Here is a 24,370-nt window from a genome sequence, read left to right on the forward strand (position 1 = left end):
TTAAAGATGTTATATTTATGGAATTTTGATCTTATGCTTGGATGACCCGCTCCTCCCGCAATTAAACACCTTGCGAATAGTTGTTGATTTCATTTTAATATATCTTCTGCTTCTGCTTTTGCTTTTTATCCACTCAACGATTTTCGTTCGTTCACAATAGTTGCATTCATAGTATTTCTTTTATCATTATATGGTATCAATTGGTATTTAATTAATAACGTGTGTGTGAGTGTGTGTGTGTGTGTAGGGCCAATTTCCGATTTCCAACATTTTACACTGGGTTCACAAAAAAAAGAGTCGTAGTCATAGATATAAGCTAGAAACTAAAATTATAATTAAAATGCCTTCACTATTGTGGTTGTTGTGGTTGCAGTTGGCTAGTATGCGTTGTTGTTGCTCGAGTTAGTTAGTTAGTTCTTAGGGTTCTAGGCTTTATCTGTATTATTTGCATTAATTGCATTATTGTTTCTGTTTCGTTTCACTTCTCGCATGGCGCTTTTGTTACATAAATGTTTGTGATATTCGCTTTTTTCTTGCTACAATCTTAACTTAGACTTAAGGATCGAAGAAGCTTCTTAGTTGAAGTGATCGTTTCTCTCTTTTTTTTTTGTGTTTTTGTTATTATATTATCTGTTTGCCATATAACACTCAAATTTGTTGTGGTTTTGCTTGGGGCTTATTCATATGTTGTATATATAAAAATGGTTTTTTCTTTTTGTTTCTTTTGTTAATGTTTAATTAAAAAGCTAATTTCGGTTGCTGGTTGTGTCCTCAGACGACTGGCGGTTCGGTTCCTCCCAGGGGTTCGTCGTGACTGGTGAAAACCGAAAAGAAACCAAGGAAATCATAAGTAAATTAAGAAAAATAAAAAAGAAATATGAAAGAAATATAAATAATGAGTGAAATAGTAGAAGTTCAACAAAATAAAATCATAATAGAATGGAAACCAAAATGATTTTTTCTTTTATATGACTTGTTTCTAAGCTTACGAACGCTAGCAACAACAATATTTTATATTCTGAAATGTGTAAAAGTTGGTTAAAAGCCTCGCTAAACTGCATTTTCAGACTTTGCCTCAACGAGAAGAACTTTGATTTCTCCATACATACGATATCCGATTTTTACAGACCGTAATATATTTATGTAAATATATATGAATATTAATATTTATGTAAGTAAGTATATTGAGCAACTGTGCGTTTCAGAAATATGAATATTTAACGGAAAATGTTTTTAATCTTTTGCATCTTTTTGAGAGTTATTGAGATCAGGTAAAAATAAACAGATTTTAATAAAAGTTACTTATCATAATGAGGGATTCTTTACCCTATAAAACTGAAACGCACTGCCCTTCAATGTAACATAATATTATTAATTTGTAGTATTTATAGCTATGGTCACAAAGCAGGATAAGTTTTGACTACATTGAGCTAGAGCCTCAGTATCGCAGGATAGATTGCACCGATATCTGTATCGAGGGTGTTTTTTCTATAGAACACCACCTATCTATACCAGCCTTTTCTACCTATTGACAATTGGTGTCCGAGTACATTCAGATATATAGCTTTAGAGCTGGGTGCCCTGAGCTTGGCTTCGAAACGAGAATAATCCAACTATAAGTTGATAGACAAGATATGTAACAATACCATATATGTATAAATATTCCGCTTATGTTCGGTTCAGTGCTAACTATTTGACTAGAAAAAAAACACGCTTAGAGTCTTAGTATCCTTGAGGATGGCTTAATACTAGTCGATTATCTATGTTCGTTTATCTGGCTGCGGTACTAACTATACTTTGTATAATATAACATTATATTCTGCAATGATATGGCACGATAATTCCAATTTTAACACTCCCAAATATATATGACTATATTGTAAACGGTTGGGGTTATGCGGCTATGACACTGGCTAGATTTTCTCCTTTTAAATGTTGATTGAATGAGATGTCTTAACGTTGTATATTCGAACAGACCTATTTTCCACCTACATTAAATTAGAAATTGCAACAATGCCGTCACATCTATTTAAATATTTCAAGGTACCAAACAGAAAGAGGAGTTTTTATATTTAGTTATATATCTTTCTATTTCAGCAACTAGATAGTAAAATCAATTTTTGCTGGAAATAATTTAGCCAACAGTTAACATAACCCCTATTAGACAACTGGTTGTTTTTTTTTCAACTTAAACCAGTGTCACATAGGCTTAAAAAGTGTCATAGCCGCCTCTGTTCTGGGTTAACGAAAATGGAAGAAGATTCCTTTCACGTTTAAGTAGGGGGTACGGTACAGTTGCCCTTAGCTAACTGTTGGTGTTTAACGGATTAGTCCATCTGTTTCGATATCAATCCCGTTGCGACCCTGATGAATCGAGCTTAGCTGGGGGCGGGCAATAGACACAAGGACATCACCGATAGGCGGCTGCCCAAGAGGACGATCGATAGCCCAAGCGATAACGATAGAACCACTCGATGGGCTCTGCTGGTGTTGAGGTCATTGATCTTGGGACGTGGATAGAAAATATGCACGGGTGGCGGTTGATCTAGCTCGTCGAAGAAACTGAAATCCCTATCATCCACATGGTAATCCATAACCAGATCATCACCGATCTCCTGGTGAACGAGGCTAGAAGGATTCCACAGGCTGATCGCAGGTAGGCGGAGGATCGATAAGTCACAAAAGCTGGGGAAGAGTTCTCAAGAAAGATGATGGGGTTTACTTACGCGGGACAGACATTGACATTCACTCCGTTGATGGCAGCTGAACTAAGGTTAATTTGGCCCACGGTTTCGCCCTCGACGACCACGATGCATCCGTTGAAGCTGTGCTTGTAGCGGTTGCCCGGAACTGTGCGATATCCGGAGCGCCACCTGGAAAAGGGAATTTGAAATTGATTCGATTAGACATTCGTTGACAAAAGATTATTGTAGAGGTTCACAGACGTAAGAAATGAATTCGCCAATTCTTAAGCTCTTCTAAATCAACTCTAACCTCATCATTTTGTAAATCATAGGGACTCTATTTTACAAATATAAATATATATATATATCATGGTTAAATCATTAAAGAACGTATTATGTGCTCAAGAATTCGCGGCTATTTCTAGGTCTCCCATTTTGTGAAGAAATTGTAATTGTAGTTTGTAAGAAATTGATTCGATTAGAATTTCGTTATCAAAAGAGGTTAGCTGAGGTTATGAGACCAAGCAAACTAAATCGCAAGTTCTTAAGCTCATCTGAGATGACAAAAAGGGTTTATAAAGCATTTCAGAAAGAATTGTAGGCTCAAGAATTTGCGCTTATTTTGAAAGGACACTTACCGACAAACACATTGCCCGGCAGCTTCATCGCCTTCTTGCTGGTGGGTCGGGTTTCACCCGAGTGCAGCACGCGTTCCACTTCCAGGACGGCGGTGTTGTCCGCCCGCTTGGCGATCACAATGTGCCGCTCTCCGTTGTCCACGCGGGTCTCGCTATTCCGGATCACCGCCTCCTCGCCATCGAGTCGCATGGAGAACTCCACATAGCCATCGACAACGGCGGCGGCGATGAAGTCCTGTCCGGTGTACTCCTCTCCGGCCTCTTGGCCCCACCAGTAGAGCAGACCATTGGGCTGGCTGGTGGTGAACACGATGACCATGGAGGTGTATGATTGCTCCAGGGCGGCATTGAAGTAGGTGCGATTGAGCTCCACGAAGCCATCGCCGCGGAACGAGGCGTTGAAGCCCAGCTGGATGTCTGCAGTTAAATCGGGATGGGGATTAGATGGCCTCTTTGCCATTTTATTTGGCCAAAGGCATAAACTTACGCTCCTGGCAGTGTTTGCCGCTGAAACCGAGGGGACAGGAGCAAACGGCCATGGCCTCCTGCTCGCTGCAGCTTCCGCCGTTCTCGCAGGGATCGCTGGCACACGGAGCCATCGCATATGGCTGCAGTTCGTCCTCGTTGTGGACCTCTGGGACTGGGGGCGGCACCAATGGCTCATTGTCGACATCCTCGTCGCCGCCACTTATCTCGTTTGTCTCGCCGCAGTTCTGGATATTCGCCGCATCCTTGATGTCGGCCAAAAGTTGAACGGCCTTCTGCGAATTGTAGAGCCTGGAGATGCAGCCATCGAAGCCCTTGGTGATGTTCACATCCCGATTGATCTTGACCGTCGACCGATCGTAGCCGCCCACATAGAGCGGCGTCTTGAGCGACAGTATGCGATCCGATCCCGGGGCCTTGGCCTTGCGCTCTGGTCCATCGCCCACCCGCAGGATGCCCTCGCCCAGGCGACGCCGGATCTCGATTCTCGTCCAGCGGTTCAGGGGCAGTGGCTCCGCGGATCGCACCACCACGGGATCCAAGCGGGCGGCCGTATTGATCAGCAGCTCCACGTGACCGCCACGGAGTACCAGGGCCAAGTAATCGCCGCTGGGCAAACTGGATTCCGCCGTGTACAAAATCACGGAGTCGATCAAGCTCGACGGACGCACGGAGAGTGTTATGTTGACTTTGGTCAGTTTCGGGGTTCTGCAGGGGAATCGGTAGTCGGTTAGTTAGTTTCAGGGAATCACAAACACAAACAGCACAATCACAAACAGAACTTACCCGTAGGCCGCAAAACTGTTGTCCTTGAAATTGAGGCTGTGCTCGCTCAAATGCTCAATGTACTGGCATCGATCACCGGTCCGGTTCAGCGGGCACAGGCACTCCATGTCGTTCTCCGTATTCTCGCAGCGTCCGGCGCCGCAGACTCCGGCCGTGCACTGGGTGCCCTGGATGGCACAGTTCCTTCCCGTCCATCCCGGCTGGCAAATGCATGTGTAGGCCTGCTCCGTCTGGCTCTCCAGGCAGACTCCCTCGTTTTGGCAAGGTCCAGCGGCACAGGGCCGGCAGTCGGAGATGCCCTCCTTGAACTTGGCCTCCCGGATCAGTTCCACGGTGCGTCCTTGCAGGGTCAAACGGCTGATGCAGCCCACGAATCCCAACTGCTGACCAACCGCCTCCTCCGGCAGGAGTTCCCAGTTGGGCACTCCGCCAATGTACAGATCCTCAATCAGGTCCAGTTGGGGCAACTAATGTTTGGGTAAAAGAAGGTTATTATTATTATTTTTATCTACTAATCATTAATTAATTAAAATAATTAAGGTCTTAGATAAGGTCCTCTCTAATTTTAAAATACGTAAGATTGTTTTTTTCACCACTTATTAATTGTGGACCCTACTGCCACAAATTTAACAGACTATTTTTGAGGCCATGTAATACGGTTTTTTGAGTATTAAGTATACATTTGTATTCAATATAATATGATCTATAACGTTTTGGGTTCTAGGTCTTTACCTGCTGGAGTGTGGGGAATGCCACCGGATGCTGTTCGTCCACCTGGATGTAGCCATCCCTCCTGGAGCGGCTCACTCGAACCGTGTGCCACTCGTTGAGAGCCAGTGGCTCCTCCGCTCGTACCAGCAACGGTTTGCCGCCAAAATCGAAGCGGAACTCCGCATAGCGATCCTTCAGCGACAATGCGATGTAGTCGCCGCTTCCGCGGGTTTGTCCATTGAAGAGGAGCAATCCGTCGCCATTTTCCGGCCGGAAGGTGAGCTCAAAGTTAAACTTGAACGAGGAGTTCGGCAGCGTGGGGAAACTCATGTAGCTGCGTGGTTCCTGGCGGAACTGAGGAATCGCCCCCGTCACCACCAAAATGTTGGGGAAGTCCGCCGTCTCACCGTCGCCATATACCGCCGTGCAAATGTACGTTCCGGCGTCATTGGCCTGCACGCTGTCCAGGGAAAGCTTTTCCTGGAATTACAAAATTAAAGGTTTTCTGATGTCTATATAGATGACCAATAGATTGCGTTATATAACCACGTGTGTTTTATACAAATTTTAAAAGATGTAATCTCTATAAAATAGTTAAACTTGTAATATTTAAAAACAAGTTTTCAGTTCTCAGAAAAATATTTTTATATTTTGTTGAATTTTTATTGTGATTATATAACTGTAAATCAGTTTAGATTCTAAAAACCTATATATTAAATAGATTAAATATTTTTTTCTGTTGCAATTTTTTTTTTTAATTTTTAAATGATTTAAAATTGCTATAAAAGGGACAAAATGTATTTTTCTGAAGGTATTTGTATATTAAACGTTTTAGGCGCTTGGGCTACGGTTTCGGGACTTACGCTGAGCAGACTGCGTCCCGCTTGGAGTTGTCCATATTGACGGGACCAGCGGTAGGTGGGCTGTCTAGCTTCATCGGCTCCGCACTGCAACTGGGCATTTCCGCCCACCTTGGCGTAGACTATCTTGGAGCTCTTCAGTTCGTGGGGCTGATCCTCGACCTCGAGTACGTAGCTGGTGGTGTACAGATCTCCTTCGTCCGTCTTGCACTTGCACACATAGTTGCCGGCATCGGTTGGGGCCACATCGCTGATCACCAGGCGGTTGCCCACTTGCTGCAGGTAAATAATGATAATATAATATTGATGATATTGTGGAATATAACTTCATAATTAAATGAAAGCTTATAAGATTATATAGAACGGTATAAAGGAATCGTAGTTACGGAAAAGTACATTAATTGTTAATATTTAATTGAAATTGATGGAAAGTCGAAAACGTACTTAACGGTGTCAAACCCCTGTTCAAAGTTTATAGATCAGAGATTGTATCTATGTAAAGGATGGTATATTATATTGCTACCGTTCTAGATTAATTATTAAGGAGTGGTTAATCGAAACCATAGTTAACGGAATCTTAGCTATAGGGTTGTGTATTAAAGTCCTGATCAAAGATCAGAGATCGTAGATATAGCACTATAGAGGATGGTAATTTGGAACCGAACTCACCCGGACGTTGTTGCTCAGTGGAGCTTTATCGGACCGCTCCCAGACGACATCCGTGTAGGTGTCGTCGGAGGAGTAGCACTCGACTTCGGTGTCCTCACCGACTCGAAGGTTGGAGGACTGTTGGTCCAGTTTCAGGCTGTAGTCGCGCGTCCTTTCCGGTAAGTGTGGGGGCGCCGTGGGCACCGGCGGCAGGTAGGCGGGGCTGTAGGGGGGCGGGGTCGCCGCTGATACCGCCCAACAGCCGACAGGACACCAGATACACACACACATTGACAGGGGCGACAGGTCGACAAGGACGACAAGGATGTTCGGCGGAACGTTCACAATTCAGCGACAATTCACAGGTGCATGGGTGCATGTGTGTATATATGTGTGTGTAGATATGTGAGTGTGTGTGGGTGGGTGGTGTAATTGTATTTGTGTGTGTAGTGTAGTGAACAACGGAAATGGGAATAAGATAGTAAAAAATACACAGAAAGAGAAAACAGTTAGCAAAATTACAGGTCAAAATTGGCTTTTTAAACAGAAAGAAAGCGATACTTATCGAACAATAGGTTCTAGGTTCTAAGTTATCGGCGAAATTAAGTTTATATATCGATAATTTAATTTTATAAAATATAGTCGTATTCATTTGGTAAACTTTAGTTTTTTTATATTCGAAATTCATTTATTTATAGGTCGATAGGCTTATCGTTCGATTCATATCGCATTTGGTTTCGTTTTAGTTGTTTCGATTTGGAATTTGGTTTCCTAGTTAGACAATACATACATATACGATATACATATATAGAAACAGAGAGCGACAGAGAGGGGACTATGTGGTTTGGTGAGGTGGACTACTTTTTATGGAGCTACTTTTTACTCAATACTGCTACGAATCGAATCACACAGAATGCGAATACATGTGGGGTTACAAATGGGGTCGTTTAGGGTTTATTCTGGTTTTCGTTTTTATCTCAAGAGTCGAATTCTACGGATCTAATTGGGGCTTGGGTTACCACTAAAATCAAATCGGCTTTTTGAGTCACAAAAAATACATAAACGGGTATATAGATATATAGATACAATTATAAATACATTATACAAAATTTTGATTACTTAATTATCGCTTATAGTGTGACAAAAAGTGTGCGCATATATGTGTTTGTGTGGGTCTGAGTGTTTTGTATTATTTACAGAAATTTCGTAACTCTAAATATGATAATATAGTTAGTAACTTTCATCCTGCTGCATGCAAATTAGATTCTGTTAAAATGCCAACCCGCTGAACGCTGTAAATATATTGAACGTTTGTTTATCGTTCATCGTTATTTGTTACATTTAAGCTACTTTTATACCCCTCAAGGTGCGAGTGCGCCATGTCTTCTTTATTACTTCTCGATTGACTTTGAAGTTTGGTGCGGTTGTTCGTTATCGGTTATCGCTGGTCGCTTATCGATAATCGGGTTTCTTCAATTGAGTGCCAATTTCAATCGTTTCAACTCTACGATTTTGTGCACCCACGAGCATTGCGGAATTAAACAGCCAAAGGAGTAAGGAGAATGTGGAGGAAAATATATATAGAGTTCGGAAAGGATAGAATTGAAGATGGGAAATCGGAGGAGGAAGGAAGAAAGGAAGTACAGTTGAGAATTAGATAGCGATACCAGGGCAGAGAGAGAAAGAAAGCTTTTGCATTGGGGGTAAGGAGAAAACTTTGGGACCAACCGAAGCTTCGCTTCCTCAGCTTTCGATCCTTGATGGCCTTCGCCATCGCCAGGCTCCTCCTGCTTTGCCTCGGATGCTTCTTCCACCGCTTAAAGGTTCCCGATCCTGAGCTGGATCCTGGTTTTCCGCTTCCCTTGCCGGCGATGCAGTTAAATTCGTCCGAGTGATCCGTACAGTCGTAAATCCCATCACACACCATGTTGGCCCTGACGCAGGTGTGCGGATGGGAAACGCACTTGAAGTCGCTGGGCTGGCAGGTGTACGAAATAGTTGCCGGCCGAATCGTGGCGGGTCCAGAATTCAGGGGCTTCGAAGGCGATAGTTTGCTGCTTTTGAAGTCTGCGGCGTTTTTTATTTGCATTTATATGTTTCGGTATTTTCGGTATATTTAGTATTATCAGTATTTCGGTTTTTTTTTTTGTCGTTTTTTTTTTTTTTTTTGTGAAAAGGCACAAAGTAAAAATTAGCATAAATGTACAGCCTCCGCAGCACTGAAGCCCTTGGTTAGTAGTAATCCCTAAACCCTACATGTACATCTCAAAACCCGGGGCATTAAACTAAGGTAAGGATTATTGTGGTTTCACGCATGCTGGAAAGATGTTACGATGGTGCTCAATCTATCGGGTCGGTAATCGTGGGTCCATCTTGAGACCTTGTGCATTAATGGGCGTGGGGGGTTGTGGGAGTTTCATTAAAGCAACTTTTTACAGGTTTTTTGGAATTATTTTTGATTTTTTTTTTTTTATAAAACTTCTATTGCTCTAGGGTTAGGCAGTACATAATACAGATTTAAAGATCATAAGATTAATAATACAAAACAAATGCCAAATAAACGAAAATAAAAAAAAAAATATCAAACAAAATAAAATAATGTAAATAAAATACAAAAAATATAGGTGTATCATATAATGAAGGATCGCTGCGATTAGATTTGGTTAGGCGGCGGTGGCTGTAACACACCTGCACAAATATACAGAACCATGCAGGGCGTGTCTTTCAGGGTGACACCGCCCTTGTACCGAGAAGGATACTGGGTAGTTCCTTTGTGGTTGTAGTTGCGGCGTTTGATTGACCGATTGATTGATCGATTGCAGTTGCAGTTGCATGCCATACCATTAAATTTGTTTGTGTTTTGTGGGTGTTTTTTTTTTTTTTTTTTGTTTTTGACATAGCATTTCATTTATAGCATATAGCATGTACCAATTAAACAGTTTAAGTCAAGTCAAATCAAAGGGTAATATAAAAATATTTCAACAAGCGCACATGTAAGAAAGTGGGAGAGAGAGAGAGAAATAAGCGTGAGAGAGAAAGAAATAAATATGAAATTAATTAATGTGTTCCATTTGCATTCAAAAAGTAGGTGGAACTGTAAAACCTACGGCTTCAACGGATATTCTTCAAAATTATACTTCTATATCTGACTCTTTGACTGATTTTATCTGATTCAAGACAAAAGCTAAGTTTTTATTATTTACAGATTAATTTGTGCTGGTTTTCTTTGCATATTTGGTTTTCAGTGTGCTTTGGGTGCAAATTCGGTAATGATGTAGAAAGTCAAGAATAAAGTGGTGAAAATGGAAGTAGAGTTTGTGCGGTGCTTATATCGTAGATAATTAACTTGTCATTGGTTTACACTTGTTAATTCACAAAAACACAAACAAACATTTGACAATAACCAATAACCAATAACCAAGAAATATCATTAAAACTAACACACACCCAACTGTATTGAAATAAACAAACACCAAGGGAAAATAGCGAAAAGGGGAAAGGAGCCGAAACCAGATAGAATGTAAATGTTAACAAAAACGCAACAAAAGAGGTCCAGAATCGGTCAACCGAAGCTCTGAGAACCCTTGCAGATCCATAAGTTTCAATGCCAATTCGATTCCCAATAGGGAAAACTATGTTTTGTTCTAATTTGTAAAAGACATTTAATGGACATTGAAAATCGAAAATTTAAAATCTTATTTAAGAATTCATCATTTCAGGGAATTATTTTCTTAACTCGGAAAAAGACAATTTTAATTGTACATGTCCCTGACATTTGGCCTCTGCAAGGGCTTGGGAAATAAATAAAAAGAATATGTTACAATTTGGTTCACACATTTCAATGTGCAAGTTTTTAATGTTAATATTATGTTTTATTTCTCACTTTTAGTGGGGTTTACTTAAATGTAACGTATTAGAAATGTTTTGGCAGCCATTTTGGTAAGCTTAAGATTTATCAAGTTTTCAGAATGTTTGTATATATATAAGTGTGCGTTTGGTGTATAATTTGTTTTTTTTTTTCAGAGCTTAGATTGCTATAGTTTCAATTGGTAAAAAAAAAAAAATGAAAAAGAAATTTGGAAATTCTTGGGTTCGGACTTTGTTTGCATGCAATGGACATGTATTATATATTACTACATGATTGGCAGTTGTCTTATTGTTTTTTTTTTTTTTTTTTTGTGACTCCATCACCAAAGTATTTGCAATGATTTCGATGTTTCTTTTTGATCATTTGTTATATACAGAGTGTGTTTTCGTATTACCCTGGAACCGCTCCCTATGGTGCTTGACATTTATATATACATAGAGATATTGTCTGTTTTCAGATGCTGGCGAGCGACAATTTCTGTTTTTTGTATTTACAGGGTGTTTCTCTGTTTTCGATTTCGTGCTTTTGCTGTTTGGCAAATTTTTAAGTTTAGTTTAACAGATACGATTACATTGATGTGTTTATATATAGAAGTATTCATATTTATATATTAATATATATAAAGTGGAATTAGTAAAATCAGCGAACGATCGAACCTGCTTAAACAAAGCCTAATCCTTGAAAACTCTTCCTTTTCTTATAGATTTATATTTTTCTTGTTTTTTTTTTGGGATCTCTTACTTATTTTGTTTTACTTGCGGAATGGCCTAGCAAAGATTTTGTTCAAATTTCTTCTTTTTATGTAGTGTAAACCCATTGGGAAGTGGGTCTTTCGTTTTGGTGGGGTTTTTTTTTCGGGGGGAGAGATGGGAGATAGGTTGCTGTCGGACAGGACATCTTCTTTCTGACTGCGGACCGTCGGATCCGACTCCAACTCTGAGCCGGAGGCGGAGTCCCGGGCCCCGAAAACCTAACGCGTTGCGATTACTCACTTAGTACTTGCAAGTCGATAGAGACGAGGGGCAGTTGCTGCCTCCTGGCCACATCGTACGAATTGCAGATGTAGCGGCCCTCGTCCTCCGGTCGCAAAGCGGTCAGCACCAGCACCTGGCTGTCCGGACGAGCGTTGTGCGGCAACCGGCTGCCATCCTCACGGTACCAATGGAACTGAAACGAGTAACACCCAGTTCGGTCATTAATCCCTAAATATAATAGTTATTGATACTTTATTTTTCATTTGATTGGGGAACAAAACATTTCCGTTAAAAATCTTTCCCAAAGTCGTTTTGTTTGCAGATATTTGCAAATGACTTTAGCGACCACATCCCCTATATTATTATGCAATGTTGTTAGCTTTAATCAAGTCGAAAAATGAGATTGTTCACTGTAGATTTTTAAGCACCTGTACTTATTGTTGTCAATTTCCAACCTACTATTTTATGCAATATTCCCTCAATGGCAGTTCTGTTCAAGCATAAACATTTTTCACAGTATAATTGACACGTTTTATAGATGGTTTGGATTTATAAATATTTTTTGAAGACAATTTTTTAGTGGTATATTCACCTGGACATTGCCGCGAACCTCGCCGCCGTACTGGGTGGTCAGACTGCATCTTAGCTGGATGGTGCTGCCCTCGCGGTGCTGTTGCAACTGGGACTGCGGAACTGGCTGGAAGCCACCGGGCTTCTTCACCATCACCTTGGCGGTCTCTGACCTGTTTCCATACTGATTGAAGGCGGAGCAGCGGTATTCTCCGGCAGCCGCCTGAGTGATGGACTCGAATCGCAGGATATTGTATTCGAAACGAACGTTACTGGGGTTTGGAAAAGTCATTAAAAAATAGAAAGAGAGAGTAAGGTTAGGGACTCAGTCAACCAATTGCCCTTTTTATATTCGCACCTGGGCAGTGGTCGATTATTGTCGGTGCTCCAATGCACATCCTCCGGACGCACATTCTCCACCTGGCAGTACACATCCAAATTTTGTCCTATCTCCACGTTGAGCGGAATGCTGGGATAGAAGGTGATCCTGGGCAGGGGCAGCTGGACCAGCTCCTTCACCACAATGGCCTCCACATGACCATCGCTTCCGATTCCGCTGCAGCGGTACTGGCCCAGATTCTGCAGCTGCAGGAACACAATCACCAGACTGTTGTGCTCCGCGTGGGCATTTGGAGGCAGGGGTGTGCCATCAACGCGTTCCCAATACGGGCTCAACCCTTTGAAGATGTCGCAAATTAGGGTCACATTTGTGCCAATTTCGGCGGACAGCTTTTCGTTGTAACCAGGCGGTTGGGTGTAGGGGCGCGAAGGCTGGTTGTAAGTTGGTCGGGGGGGACCGAAGTCGTCCACATCGGTATCGTCTGTAAATAAACCAATAAAGAGCAGCATTAACATTCGGCCTTCATTGACCAGAAACCAATGCTCAAACACATAGTCTTGCATAAATAACCCTTAATTCGCGGGCGCCACAGAAATCAACGTGGTTTTGAAATAGCCTAAGGAGTTACAACCTGTTCAAGCTCTCACATACATAGGTAGCAGTAAACTTGTTTATTGTTGAAATATATACATACATTTTTAATAAGATAAAAAAAAGACTATAAATGTTTTTCAAAGTATGCAATGAAAAAAGAACGTCGTCTTTGGTAATGAATAACACGAACTCACGGACTTAAAATATATTGTTGCAGTTTTTAAGCAGTGTGAAAACCCTAAGCATAAGCAATTTGTTGTAGCAACCTCTGCATTGTATACACTCAGAGAACACACAAAAAAAAAATGACCTCAAAATTATCAAACTGGGATTTTAGGTAATTTTTGGTAGTTTAAATCATTTTGACTCTTTTTAGTTCATTTGGTTCTTTAGTTTTCTTTGTGTGTAGTATGTTCTGTACAATTAACATACAGTTTATTTGATGTTGGTACATTTAAAGAGTTTGCTCATTTTTTATTAAATATACCTAGATATAGTAACGAAAAGTAGAAAAAGACTTAACTTTTTGTTGAAATTTGATTGGAAAAAAAGACAATTAAAAAAAAATATCTATAAAAAAAAATAATAATAATGCATTTTTTATATTGATATTTCTATGACTGAGTGTTTGTCGATTATTATTTTAAAACATATCCAATATATCCATAGCCTGGCTGCAAGGACTCACCTCCTCCGATGTCGCCCCGTTTGGGCTGAACTTCCACGAGCACGTATTTTTCATCTTCGCCCGCCTCATTGGATCCGCGGCAAGTGTAGACGCCGGCGTCCTCCAGTGTGACTCGGTAGATCTGGACGTTGGCCGTGTTCGTGGATGACGGTCCCGCGAGTCCCCTGAAACTGCTCCTTTCAGGCTGGGTCCAGAAAACAGACGGAGTGGGCACACCGCTACCCACGCAGCTCAGCGACAGTTCGTCGCCCTCGGTGAGTCGAATGGTCTGCTGTTCGGTGCTTAGCTGCACGACAGGTTGCTCCTGGACGACAATGGAGGCCACTCCGGTGGCCTCGCCAGCAATATTTCTCGCCCGACACTCGTACTGGCCGTCATCAGCGACCTGAATGTCTTCGATTCTGCATGGAAATGCAAGAGGAATATTTTAATTATATGTATTGAACAAAATTCTAATGTACAAAAATATTTCTAAATAGATTACAGTCTATCTTCAAATTTTATTTTTCAATCCGGTCGGATAACCTCTTGTTAAACACTCTTCTTCGCAATTTTTGTAAGTGCATTATGCTTGACATATGTTAAGATTTAAAACAACAAGATTATATGATTTATTAATATATAATTCAGAAAAATTTTTGTAAAATTCTTTTGTTCTGAATGATTTTTTTTTTTTTTGTTCAAATTTGTTTTTGAAGAATTCTTTAAAAGCAATAAACGATTCAAACTAAGAACTTTGTAAACGTGATTCCTCTTGATCTTAATATACTAATATATATGATTTAAAGAACTGACACATGAGCAAAGCGGTGTGTTTCCAACGGGTTTACAATGCCACTGTCTGGGTAACAAAAATGAAGATGGAAGTAGATTGGAGTACTTACACCATATAGCCGGGCTCTTCTCTGGTCGTGTGACGCGGCGTCAGCGGTTGGCCGTCCACTCGAACCCACTCGACGGTTGGCTTGGGAATACCGTGAGCGGTGCAGTAGAGGGCAGCCTGCCCGCCGACAAGAACTGTTTGCTGGGTCTCCGGTTCAATCCTAATGTTAGGCCGCTCCCGGGCTACAAACAAGTAAACGACAGTGGTGGCACCAATTAGTATTAGGATCAGAGTGTGCGGACCTGTCTTATTACCAACTCCACTCTTGTGCACTTGCATGGCAAAGTTTTAAGTTTTAATTTATATCAAATAGAGTCGGGTCAAGGGTTGAAAGGTTTTAAATAATAAAAAGTTCAGAGGCAAGATAATCAGTGTTTGTGAGGGAAGAGAGACAACAAGACGAAATAGAGCAAAGGCATCGTTAGCTTGGGAACTTTTTCTTGGTGTGAGGAAATGTTTTTAGAAGGAGTTGCGGTCAAAGATGTCTAAGAATTATTAATGTTCTTTAACCGCAGCAGCCAAGGTAGCTAAATTTGGGGTACAAGCATACTAAGGTCGTGGATCTCTGAAAACTTACGTTCAATATCGATGTTTGTGCTGGACTGTTCAGTTCCGTGGGAGTTAACGGCAAAGCAGGAGTATGGACCGCGATTCTCGGGCCGGGCTCCATAGATGGTCAGCACATTGCTGTTGATGTGGACATTGACGGCCAACTGGTCGTGCACCTTGGCCCATTTGATCGAGGGATGGGGCGTTCCACTGGCCTCGCACGTGATGCTATAATCCTGACCCTGGATGATGTTGACATTCTCCGGCAATGGCACAATCCTTGGTTTGGCGCTGTGGGATGTAAGCAAAGTCAAAGGTATGTTAGACTCCTAAGCGCTCAAAATAAATACTTTTGTGGCATATGAAAATTTTAAACAAAAACATTGATGTTGTTTGGTGGTGCAACGAAAAAATAAGAAGTGTTAAAAGTTCCTCAAAAATAATGTAAGAACATCGTGATAAGGAAACTGACAACTCACCCATCATCGATTGGTGGTTCCTCGCGTGGCTCGATGTTAACACGAGCGTCTGCGGTTAGGTTGCGGCGGGTGCGTTGATCAAAGGCCGCACAGGTGTAGATTCCAGAGTCGCGGTAGCTGGCATCGTGTACCTCCAGGACATTGTCATTGAACTGGACATTTCGGGGGGCCGAAGAGGACAGGGGGCTGCCGTTGAGTAACCAATCGTAGTGCAGAGAGGCACCGCTTGTAAATTGGCAGGATAGTCGGAAAGATTCGCCCGCATAGCCATTAACCTCCTCCGGCTGGATATACAAACGATCCTGCGGCGGCGGCGGCTGTGGAGTGTTGCTCTGGACATAAACGATGACATACTGCTCAACACGATGCAGTTCATTGTACGCCTGGCAGCGATAGCGACCCTCATCCGATTTCCTTGGCGACTCGAAGATCAAGCGGTTGTTGTACGTTCGTGTGCTCTGGGCATCCGCCTGTCCATCCACTCGAGTCCAGGTGACAGTGGGTGCCGGGTTACCCGTCACCTCGCAGACGATCTCGTTGGGCTGGTATTCATCAAAGGTCACATCGTGGGGCAGGTTCACAATCTGAGCCGGCGAGCGCTGGTCCACCGCTAAGGAGTGAATTTTAGATTGAAGAGACAGAGATAGGACAGGTCAGCATAGTCTTAAGTTGAAAAGAGTTCTAACGAATGTGCCACAGAAATCTCTCTGGAAGACCAAATCTAATAGAGATTCCTGTAACACCCTTATATCTATGTACTATTCATTGTCGTCTTAAAGCATAATATAACGTTTTCTCTTTATTAAGTTTAAAAGCTTTAAATACCATAGCGAGCCAGCATTTCCTGGGCATATCCTTTGAAAAATGCAGCATTTGTTTGTTTTTTAGATCAGGGGAACGATAAAGTATGGATACAATTAGGTACAGAACAAATACTCACGGGTTATGGTGATGGAGACGGAATCCTTGAAAATGCGATTGGTTTCCTTGCTAACGGCCTGGCAAATGTAGACTCCAGAATCGCTGATGTCCAGGTTGAAAAGATGCAGATTACCACCATTGACTTCGTGATCCTCTGGCATGCGACTGTTCTCCTTGTACCAATTCACATAGACTGGATCCTATAATCAAAACAGAATGTTAATATCAGAATCTCTAGATGGTATACATCTAGAACTCAGAACTCACATTGCTCCAGCGCATCCGACCGCTACAGCTGAGGACCAGCGATCCGCCCACAGGAACGATAGTAATCTCCGGTTTCTCAATCGACACAATGATCTGGGTCCGCACGGGATCTTCGGTACTGGGATCCGGTACCGAGGGTACGTTAGTTTCTAGGTTAGCGGGAAAAATCGATTAGGCATATGCTGTAGCACCCCAGTAATTTCCCACAATCTGAGTTCCTTACGGTGTGTGAGTAGGGACCTCTTTACACGACAGCCCAGCTTTTCTGAGCTTTTGGTATTTTTGTTTTTTGTTTTTTGATTTTGTTTGTTTTCACACTCTCTGAAAATACCAAAAACCTCAAATGAAAAACTCAGGTCGTGAAAAGAGCTCTTTAGAGTGTGTTAGTGACAGGTGGTTGCGGTTTAATGACTCCTATTCAGGAGCACAAAGTCAGGATATCGAATTAAAGGTTTAGTTTTGGTTTTCGGAGTCTCCATTCCGATTTGGAGATAACTCTGATTGACCTACAGTTTCGAGGGTTAGGCGACAGATTGATTAACAAACATGGAGATAGTGCGTTCAAAACTTTCAAAGTTAACTAACTTTTAAGGGTTCTGTTTTGATTAATGTGATAGTAAAAAAAAGTAATTTATCAACAATGATGAGGTAGTCTTGTATTATGTAAAAAACCCATTTAAGTAGTTCAAAGTATGTAAAACTTAATCAGTGAGTTTATTTATTTACGTAGTAATCGATCGGTAATCTATGATTGTAAACAACAAATTAACTTGTTAGTCAAGTTTAAATTAATTTCTGTCCCTTTACGATCAAAAGTTATGAATCGCACTATGGTTTCTAGACCTGGATTAGTGGCTATGAATTTCTATGGTAATGTCATGGTCTACTTGAGCGTGTTTCTGGGCCAATATTGGTTTGGCTTTGCGATCGCTGACGTTATAGACTGGCAGCTAAGATACAAATAATATATATAATACACACAGAGACAGAGAGACAAGATAGTTATCGATGGACTGCACGAAGTGGGGTTCGGAGGATCAGAGGTAATAGCTCGGCATCTGTACACAGATAACAAAAACTACTGTTGGGGTAAGACAAGTACTAAGACACATAGACTAGCTAAATGGTTTTTAGATCACCAGAAGATCAGACACAGAGTCAAAGAAGGAGAGGCAGAGGCAGAGATAATACAGGAGCGCTAACCCAATTACAAGATTCTGGGAAATAATATCCCACTTGGTCTACTTGGGGTTTAGGTCACAGATATACGAGATACGATAAACGAGATACGAGTTAGGTTCGCTCTACACACACGCAGTTCTTTACACATATCTAAGCTGGGAAGATACTTAATAGTAGGGGGTGTAGAATGGAGTTTTAGGTGCGCTGGTGTGCGAGATACGAGATAGAGGTACGAGTAGAGTATTAGGAAAGCAACAGTTGTGGTGTGTTTTGTAGACGGCAGTGTGCTTTTCAGTGGTTCAGTTCGGTGGATCGAAGAGTCTGGAGCGAACCTCGCGATGGACAGCCGTAGCGCAGCTTGGTCATATTTCCTATGATTCTGTTGCCCTTATATATCTGCAGGGTGTCATTATACGATATTGTCTCGTTCGGTGCGATATCGAACTGAAAGCCGCTGCAACAGAATCCCCTGCTTAAATCACATATCTGGGGCGGTTCTTCAATAATGGGCGATGTGTCTAGAATGTGGATGGATGGGATGTTTGTTGGTTTTGGTGATTGCAATTTTAAATTTTGGTTTTTTTTATTTTTCAAATTGTTGTTTACAAATTTGTATCGGTTTGAGCGTTGATGACGGAGGAAGAGGAATGACAAAAACAAAGTCCGAGAGAGAGGAGAAAGTAAATAAAACAGGTAAGAACTTAATAATCGGTTAATCCGATCTTGTAAAACTCACTACTCAGATTTAGCAGTTGGCCTTGGGGCAACATCACTTGTGTTGGCTTAAAGAAAGACTAAATGTCTTGAAAAGCCTTTTGTATGCACTTGTCAGTACAACAGTACCTTGCATACCAAAGGGTTCTCCTCAAGTTCTTAAAGTTTCAGAGATCTGATTCTTACAACGGACAGGCCTATTTTTGACCAGGCGATTCTTTGGCCAAATCTGAGTAGGTATTTAAGGCGCATAAAGACTAGGGAATAGGAAAGGTTTCATTCTGGCAGTACATCTTCATGAATACAGTATACCCTGAAACTCGAACTTGCTCTTAAGAGACCGCATAGAGTACGAGCACCGTATCTGGACAGTATTCAATGTAGTTTCGTATGCAGAAGTTGGGCCAGGAAGCCAGTGATTGAGCAAAGGGAGAGCGATGGAAAGACGAATTGCACGTTGGGGTTCTGACTCTTTTCACCATTTCATCCACTCACCAATTTCGCGACAGCGGTCACCCTTCCAGCGTGGCTTGCACCGGCATTCGACGTAGCTGCCGCTAACCAAATCGCAGGACTCGGTGTTGGAGGCCTCGCAAGGACACAGGCTGCAGGAACCGCTGGAGTCGCGATAGTAGAGTGGTGCGCAGCTCTCACAGGAAGAGCCCGAATATCCGGTTGGGCACTGGCACATCTCGAGATCGACGGCATGCGTAGCTCCCGGCGTTCTGGTGGTGACAGCACTCTCTAGAATGACATTGCCGATCGAGGTCCTTGTCGAGGGCACCTTGGGCGTGGCTCGGACCAGTATGTGCTGCAGATCCGTTAGCACAGTCATGAAGTCCGAGCGGGATGCCGGTCGTGCCGATCCACGATCCTTGCGCTGCCATTGCTCGTCCTCGTGCAGTCGCACACTGTACTCCTCCCGATCGCCACGTCCGTCGGGACTGGACCACACCAGCTTGACTCCGTTTCCAATCAGGATCACATCCTGTCCAGGCACATAGTTGCCAAAGGATTCCACCACTAGGGTGTAACTCAGGAGGCCGCCGTAAGACAGGAGCTGGTTGCCCAGCACACTGCCTCTGAGGCTCCAGAATTTGTCCGTGTAGCTGGGGTGCGAGTAGGTGTACATGTTACTGGCTAAGTCGGGTTCTAGGTTCTGCGTGTCCAAAATATCGCCGTTATCATCTGTGATAAGGGGTGCGTTGAGAATGAAGTCCACGGGTATCTGCTGGCGGTACAGAGCTGCCGAACGGCACTGGTTGGACACTCCGGAGCAGTAGCACTCCTTGCAGCCCTCCGGGTTTTCGGGGGACAGTCCGTAGGTTCCGGGGCGGCACTCATCGCACTGATCCCCAATTACGTTCGTCTTACACTGGCAGTAGTTGTCGCGGCAAGCGTACGTACCGTGAGAATCGCAGTATACGTTACAGTTATCAAGTGTTTGATTGCCCGGTGGCGGCGGACGCGGCGCCGGATTGCCCTCATCGGGTTGGCAGTCGTACGGAGTTCCGCGGGTGGCATCGCCCACATAGCCGGCGGCGCATACTTCACAGTTGGATCCATCGGTGTTGTCAGAACAGTTCTGCAAATTGAAAAAAAAGTGGAATTAGTGCGGTTACTAAGGGTATGGACATTAATCCTTTGAGCCCAATACTCACTTCGCAGTCCCCGGTTTCGGCGTTGCAATACTTCGAATGTCCATTGCACTCGCAGGGTAGGCAGGATCCCAGATAGATTCCACCCTCCGGATCGCGGGCGTAACCAGGAGCACACCGCTCGCAGGACGTTCCCACATAGCCCTCTTGACAGCGACATTGCTCGACTTCGACGGCACGCGCTGTGCCCAGATTCGTAGCCGTAGCAGTGTCCAATGTCACCTGACGCAACGAGGCCTCCTTGGTGCTCGTGGTATACGTGGCCTTAATGTAGATGGCCGTAATGTTGCTGAGGGCCATCAGGACATGCTCACGGTTGGCCGACACTGCGTCGCTGCGCTGCCAGGCGCTCTCCTTGATCTCGACGGCATAGGTGTTGGCCACACTGGGGCTAACCTGTGATTTCCTGTAGTGGATGAGCCTCAGGTCCTCGCCACTCTTTATCACCACATCCGGGGCACTGTTGCGGGACATTATGCCACTGGGCAGAGGACTGTAGCTCAAAGTGTAGCTCAGCTTGCCGCCGTAGGAAGTCAGCTTGTTGCCCAGAAAGGCGGCCGGCAGACTCCAGTAGAGTGTGTCCCCGGCATGATCCGCCGATCCCACAAAGCTCAGCGCATTGGGCACCACGGCCATGGACACGGGTATGGTCTCCGGGGTGGCACGCATATAGTCGTTAACCAATGCGAAGCCATGATTGACGCGCGAACGTCCAAAGGTGCTGGTCACCTGGTCGCGATACAACGTACTACTATCGCAATCATCTCCCACTCCGCTGCAGAAGCACTCGATGCATCCAGTGTAGGTGAACGAATTGAGGTGGAAACTCTTAGCCGCACACGTGTCGCACTGTTCGCCAATCACCTTATCCTTGCACTGGCAGGCTCCGTTGCTCTGGATGTTGTAGGTTCCATCCACGTTGCACGAAGTATCGGGTATCGGGTGACAAACTCCTCCCGGAGCCAGCGGATTACCCTGGTAGCCAGATGCGCAGTATTCGCACCTCCTGCCCGCGTAGCCCTCATTGCATCGGCATACGACATCGCCGTCGGGATTCTGTTGGCAGCCACTGGCAAAGTTATTGCCGCCGGTCAGGGGGCAAGGACACTCCTTGCAGGGCACACCACGTCGTGGATCGCCAAACGTTCCGGATGGACAAGGTTCCGGAATGAAGGGCACACACTGACCAAGCCAGGGTCCTCCCGGCTGTCTGACGTGGCCGGGGGCACAGGTCTCACAGGAATCACCCACATAACCGGGTGGACACGAGCACTTCTCCACGAGGGAGGCACTGCCCAATCCCTGGTCCGAACTTCCAGCCGAATCCAAGGCAATATTTATTAGATCCACCTCGCGAGCGGTGCTATCCAGGTAGCCCAGTCGTATCAGAATATTATCCACATTGGCCAGTATCATCATGATCTCTTCGCGCGTGGCCTTGTAGCCATCGGGTTTCAGCCATCCTCCCGGCAATATCGGAATTTTAACCTTGTTCTTTTGACCAGGTTGAGTGCGAACACTATAGGTTATAGTGTAACGATTGCCGGTGATGATAACATCTGAACCATTGACGGGTCTTCCACTGCCCATGTAGCTAACTTCGTACCTCAAGTTTCCGCCATAGGACTTCAACTGGTTGCCCATATAGTCCGAGGGCAATGCCAAGTAGGGCGTCTCCCGACCAGCAAAGTGAACATTCGAGGCCCTGAACTGAACGCCATGGTGCAGGGTGATCAGATCCTGACCCGGAGCTGCCTCATTGATCACAATCTGGCGACGCGGACTCAGTTCCACAGTAAGAACGCGGTGCGAGACGATCGGCGGTTGAATGGCGTAGGTAAACAAATTGGCACTATCGCAGGAATTGGCCACTCCGAAACAGAAGCACTTGACGCAATCGTCTGATTTGCGGGCCAGCATATTGAAGAATCCAGCTTTGCACACGTCCGTGCGTTGTGGCGTCACGGTGACAATGGTGTCCGGGTTCACAAAGTGAGTGCCGCGCGTATTGATAATCTCGCACGAGTAAGCTCCACTGTCTTTTGGTCTCATATCCGGGCAGCGGAGAGTTCCGGTTCCACCGTAGCTCTTCGACTCGCACTTGTCGGGCACATGGCCCCAGTTCAAACGCCACACGATCATCGGTGTTGGGGTTCCGGTGGCCACGCAGGTCAGTTCGAGCACCTCGAACTCCATCAGGGATACCGATGGGGGTGGCGGGCGAATCGGCATGGGTTTCACTGAGAAAGAGTTTCGGGTTATCATGGCGCAAATGCATAAAAACTTGATTTTCAATATCCGCCATGAAGGACCAATATTCCAACAGATCCTTCATTGCGGATTGTAGATATCAAGGGTATTCCATCATAAATGGCTTGTACTTAAACGTCTACGGATACTCACTGCAGCCAACTTCATCGGTACCGTCAGTACAATCCGCCAAATTGTCGCACTGGAAGCTCTTGGGGATGCAATGACCACTGCGGCACTGGAACTCGCTAAATCGGCAGGGAGCGCCACTTGGTTCCGGATCGCAGGAGGTCTCATCGGAATTATCCTCGCAGTCGTTCTGTCCATCACAGCGCCAGGTGCGATCCACGCACTTGGAATTGGCGCACATGAACTGGTTGGGCTGACACTTGCGGCCCAAACTGCAGCTCTGCTCATCGGAGGCATCCGAGCAGTCTGGAGTTCCATCGCAGATGGCCGTCCTATCAATACACTCGCCGTTCATGCACGTGGACTGGTGTTCAGAGCAGGCTGAGCTCGGACGGGATGACAAGTCGTTATCTGAGCAGAGGAAAGTAGTGGAACGGAAAAAATAATTATAATGAGGGTCTGCGAAATGTTATAGCGCCTTCCAGCTTACCAATAACAGAGCCAAGTGGCAAAATGGGAAGAGAAAAGTTATATAAAAATTTGTAAGCCAAGTTTCGTTGGAGGGCTGTAGCCCTAAAGCAACTTTAAATGAAACCCTACCTAGTCCAAAGAACTCAAGATCAATGTGTGGCACAGTACCATATCTTATGCGATTCGAGCGAAGCTCCTCATACTTGTGTTCGCCCCAGGCTGCTTGTTTGGATTATACAAATTTCCTTTTTTCCTTAGAAAACCCAACCTTAGAACTCACTTAAATATAGACTCATACTTACAGCGCTCGACATTGAGGTTCACGGTGACCTGCTGGCCGGCTATATAGTTGGCATAACCCACAGCCTCGCAAACATATGTGCCAGCATCCTCAACCTATTTGATAAGTAAATTTTAACTGATTCAATCATGACCTAGTAGTTTGGTTAAAAAAAGGTGACTTACCCGAATGTTGGGAATTTCAAGGCGACCGTTGCGATCTGTGAATCCGGGGGGCAGAGGTCGTCCACCGGGGCGAGACCACTTGACCTTGGCGCGAGCGGGACCTTCATCACGGCAACGGAAGATGACCTCGCGACCTGTGAGGGGAGCACAAAATCTAATTAACATGGTGCCAAACGCAATCGGTAAACAGCTGACGAGCAAAAAAAAAAGGTTTTGATATAGGTGGGATTTACTTGTACGATAATCATGTTGGAATTTATCAATGTACATAAGTAGCAAATTAAAATACAAATAATACAAAATATAGATACAAGAAATTTTAAAATTATTTTTATAGAAACCGAGGACTTAGTTTTAAGAATGTCTTCTGTTATATCATAAATCTTATTCATTTAATATTCCAACAATGTTTGTATATAAAATCCACACATACATATAATACTCTTTAACAAATAATACAACTATAATCAAAGATATAAAGGGGTTCGTTCTCTAAGGATTTTGTGATTTCAAAATTTCGACTTAATGTACAACTCCACTTCTGGCCAGATTTTT

General features: G+C 43.8%; 1 protein-coding gene across 1 annotated transcript in view; it reads right to left on the minus strand.

Moving 5' to 3' along the window:
• Nucleotides 1-79: 79 nt before the first annotated feature.
• Nucleotides 80-24,370, minus strand: part of LOC128265366 (basement membrane-specific heparan sulfate proteoglycan core protein) — an 88,179-nt gene continuing 63,888 nt past the window's right edge. The window contains 23 exon segments of the mRNA XM_053001324.1: nt 80-814; nt 2,727-2,847; nt 2,850-2,873; nt 3,323-3,739; nt 3,810-4,516; nt 4,595-5,061; nt 5,327-5,785; nt 6,169-6,441; nt 6,835-7,058; nt 11,674-11,848; nt 12,248-12,497; nt 12,584-13,046; nt 13,848-14,248; nt 14,732-14,912; nt 15,308-15,570; nt 15,759-16,368; nt 16,699-16,879; nt 16,947-17,095; nt 19,338-20,427; nt 20,504-22,740; nt 22,904-23,290; nt 23,653-23,746; nt 23,816-23,949. Coding sequence (XP_052857284.1) covers nt 772-814; nt 2,727-2,847; nt 2,850-2,873; nt 3,323-3,739; nt 3,810-4,516; nt 4,595-5,061; nt 5,327-5,785; nt 6,169-6,441; nt 6,835-7,058; nt 11,674-11,848; nt 12,248-12,497; nt 12,584-13,046; nt 13,848-14,248; nt 14,732-14,912; nt 15,308-15,570; nt 15,759-16,368; nt 16,699-16,879; nt 16,947-17,095; nt 19,338-20,427; nt 20,504-22,740; nt 22,904-23,290; nt 23,653-23,746; nt 23,816-23,949 — 9,350 coding nt within the window. The 3' untranslated portion in view covers nt 80-771.

This window comes from Drosophila gunungcola, unplaced genomic scaffold (assembly GCF_025200985.1).
Source record: "Drosophila gunungcola strain Sukarami unplaced genomic scaffold, Dgunungcola_SK_2 000115F, whole genome shotgun sequence".
Lineage (NCBI taxonomy): Eukaryota > Metazoa > Arthropoda > Insecta > Diptera > Drosophilidae > Drosophila > Drosophila gunungcola.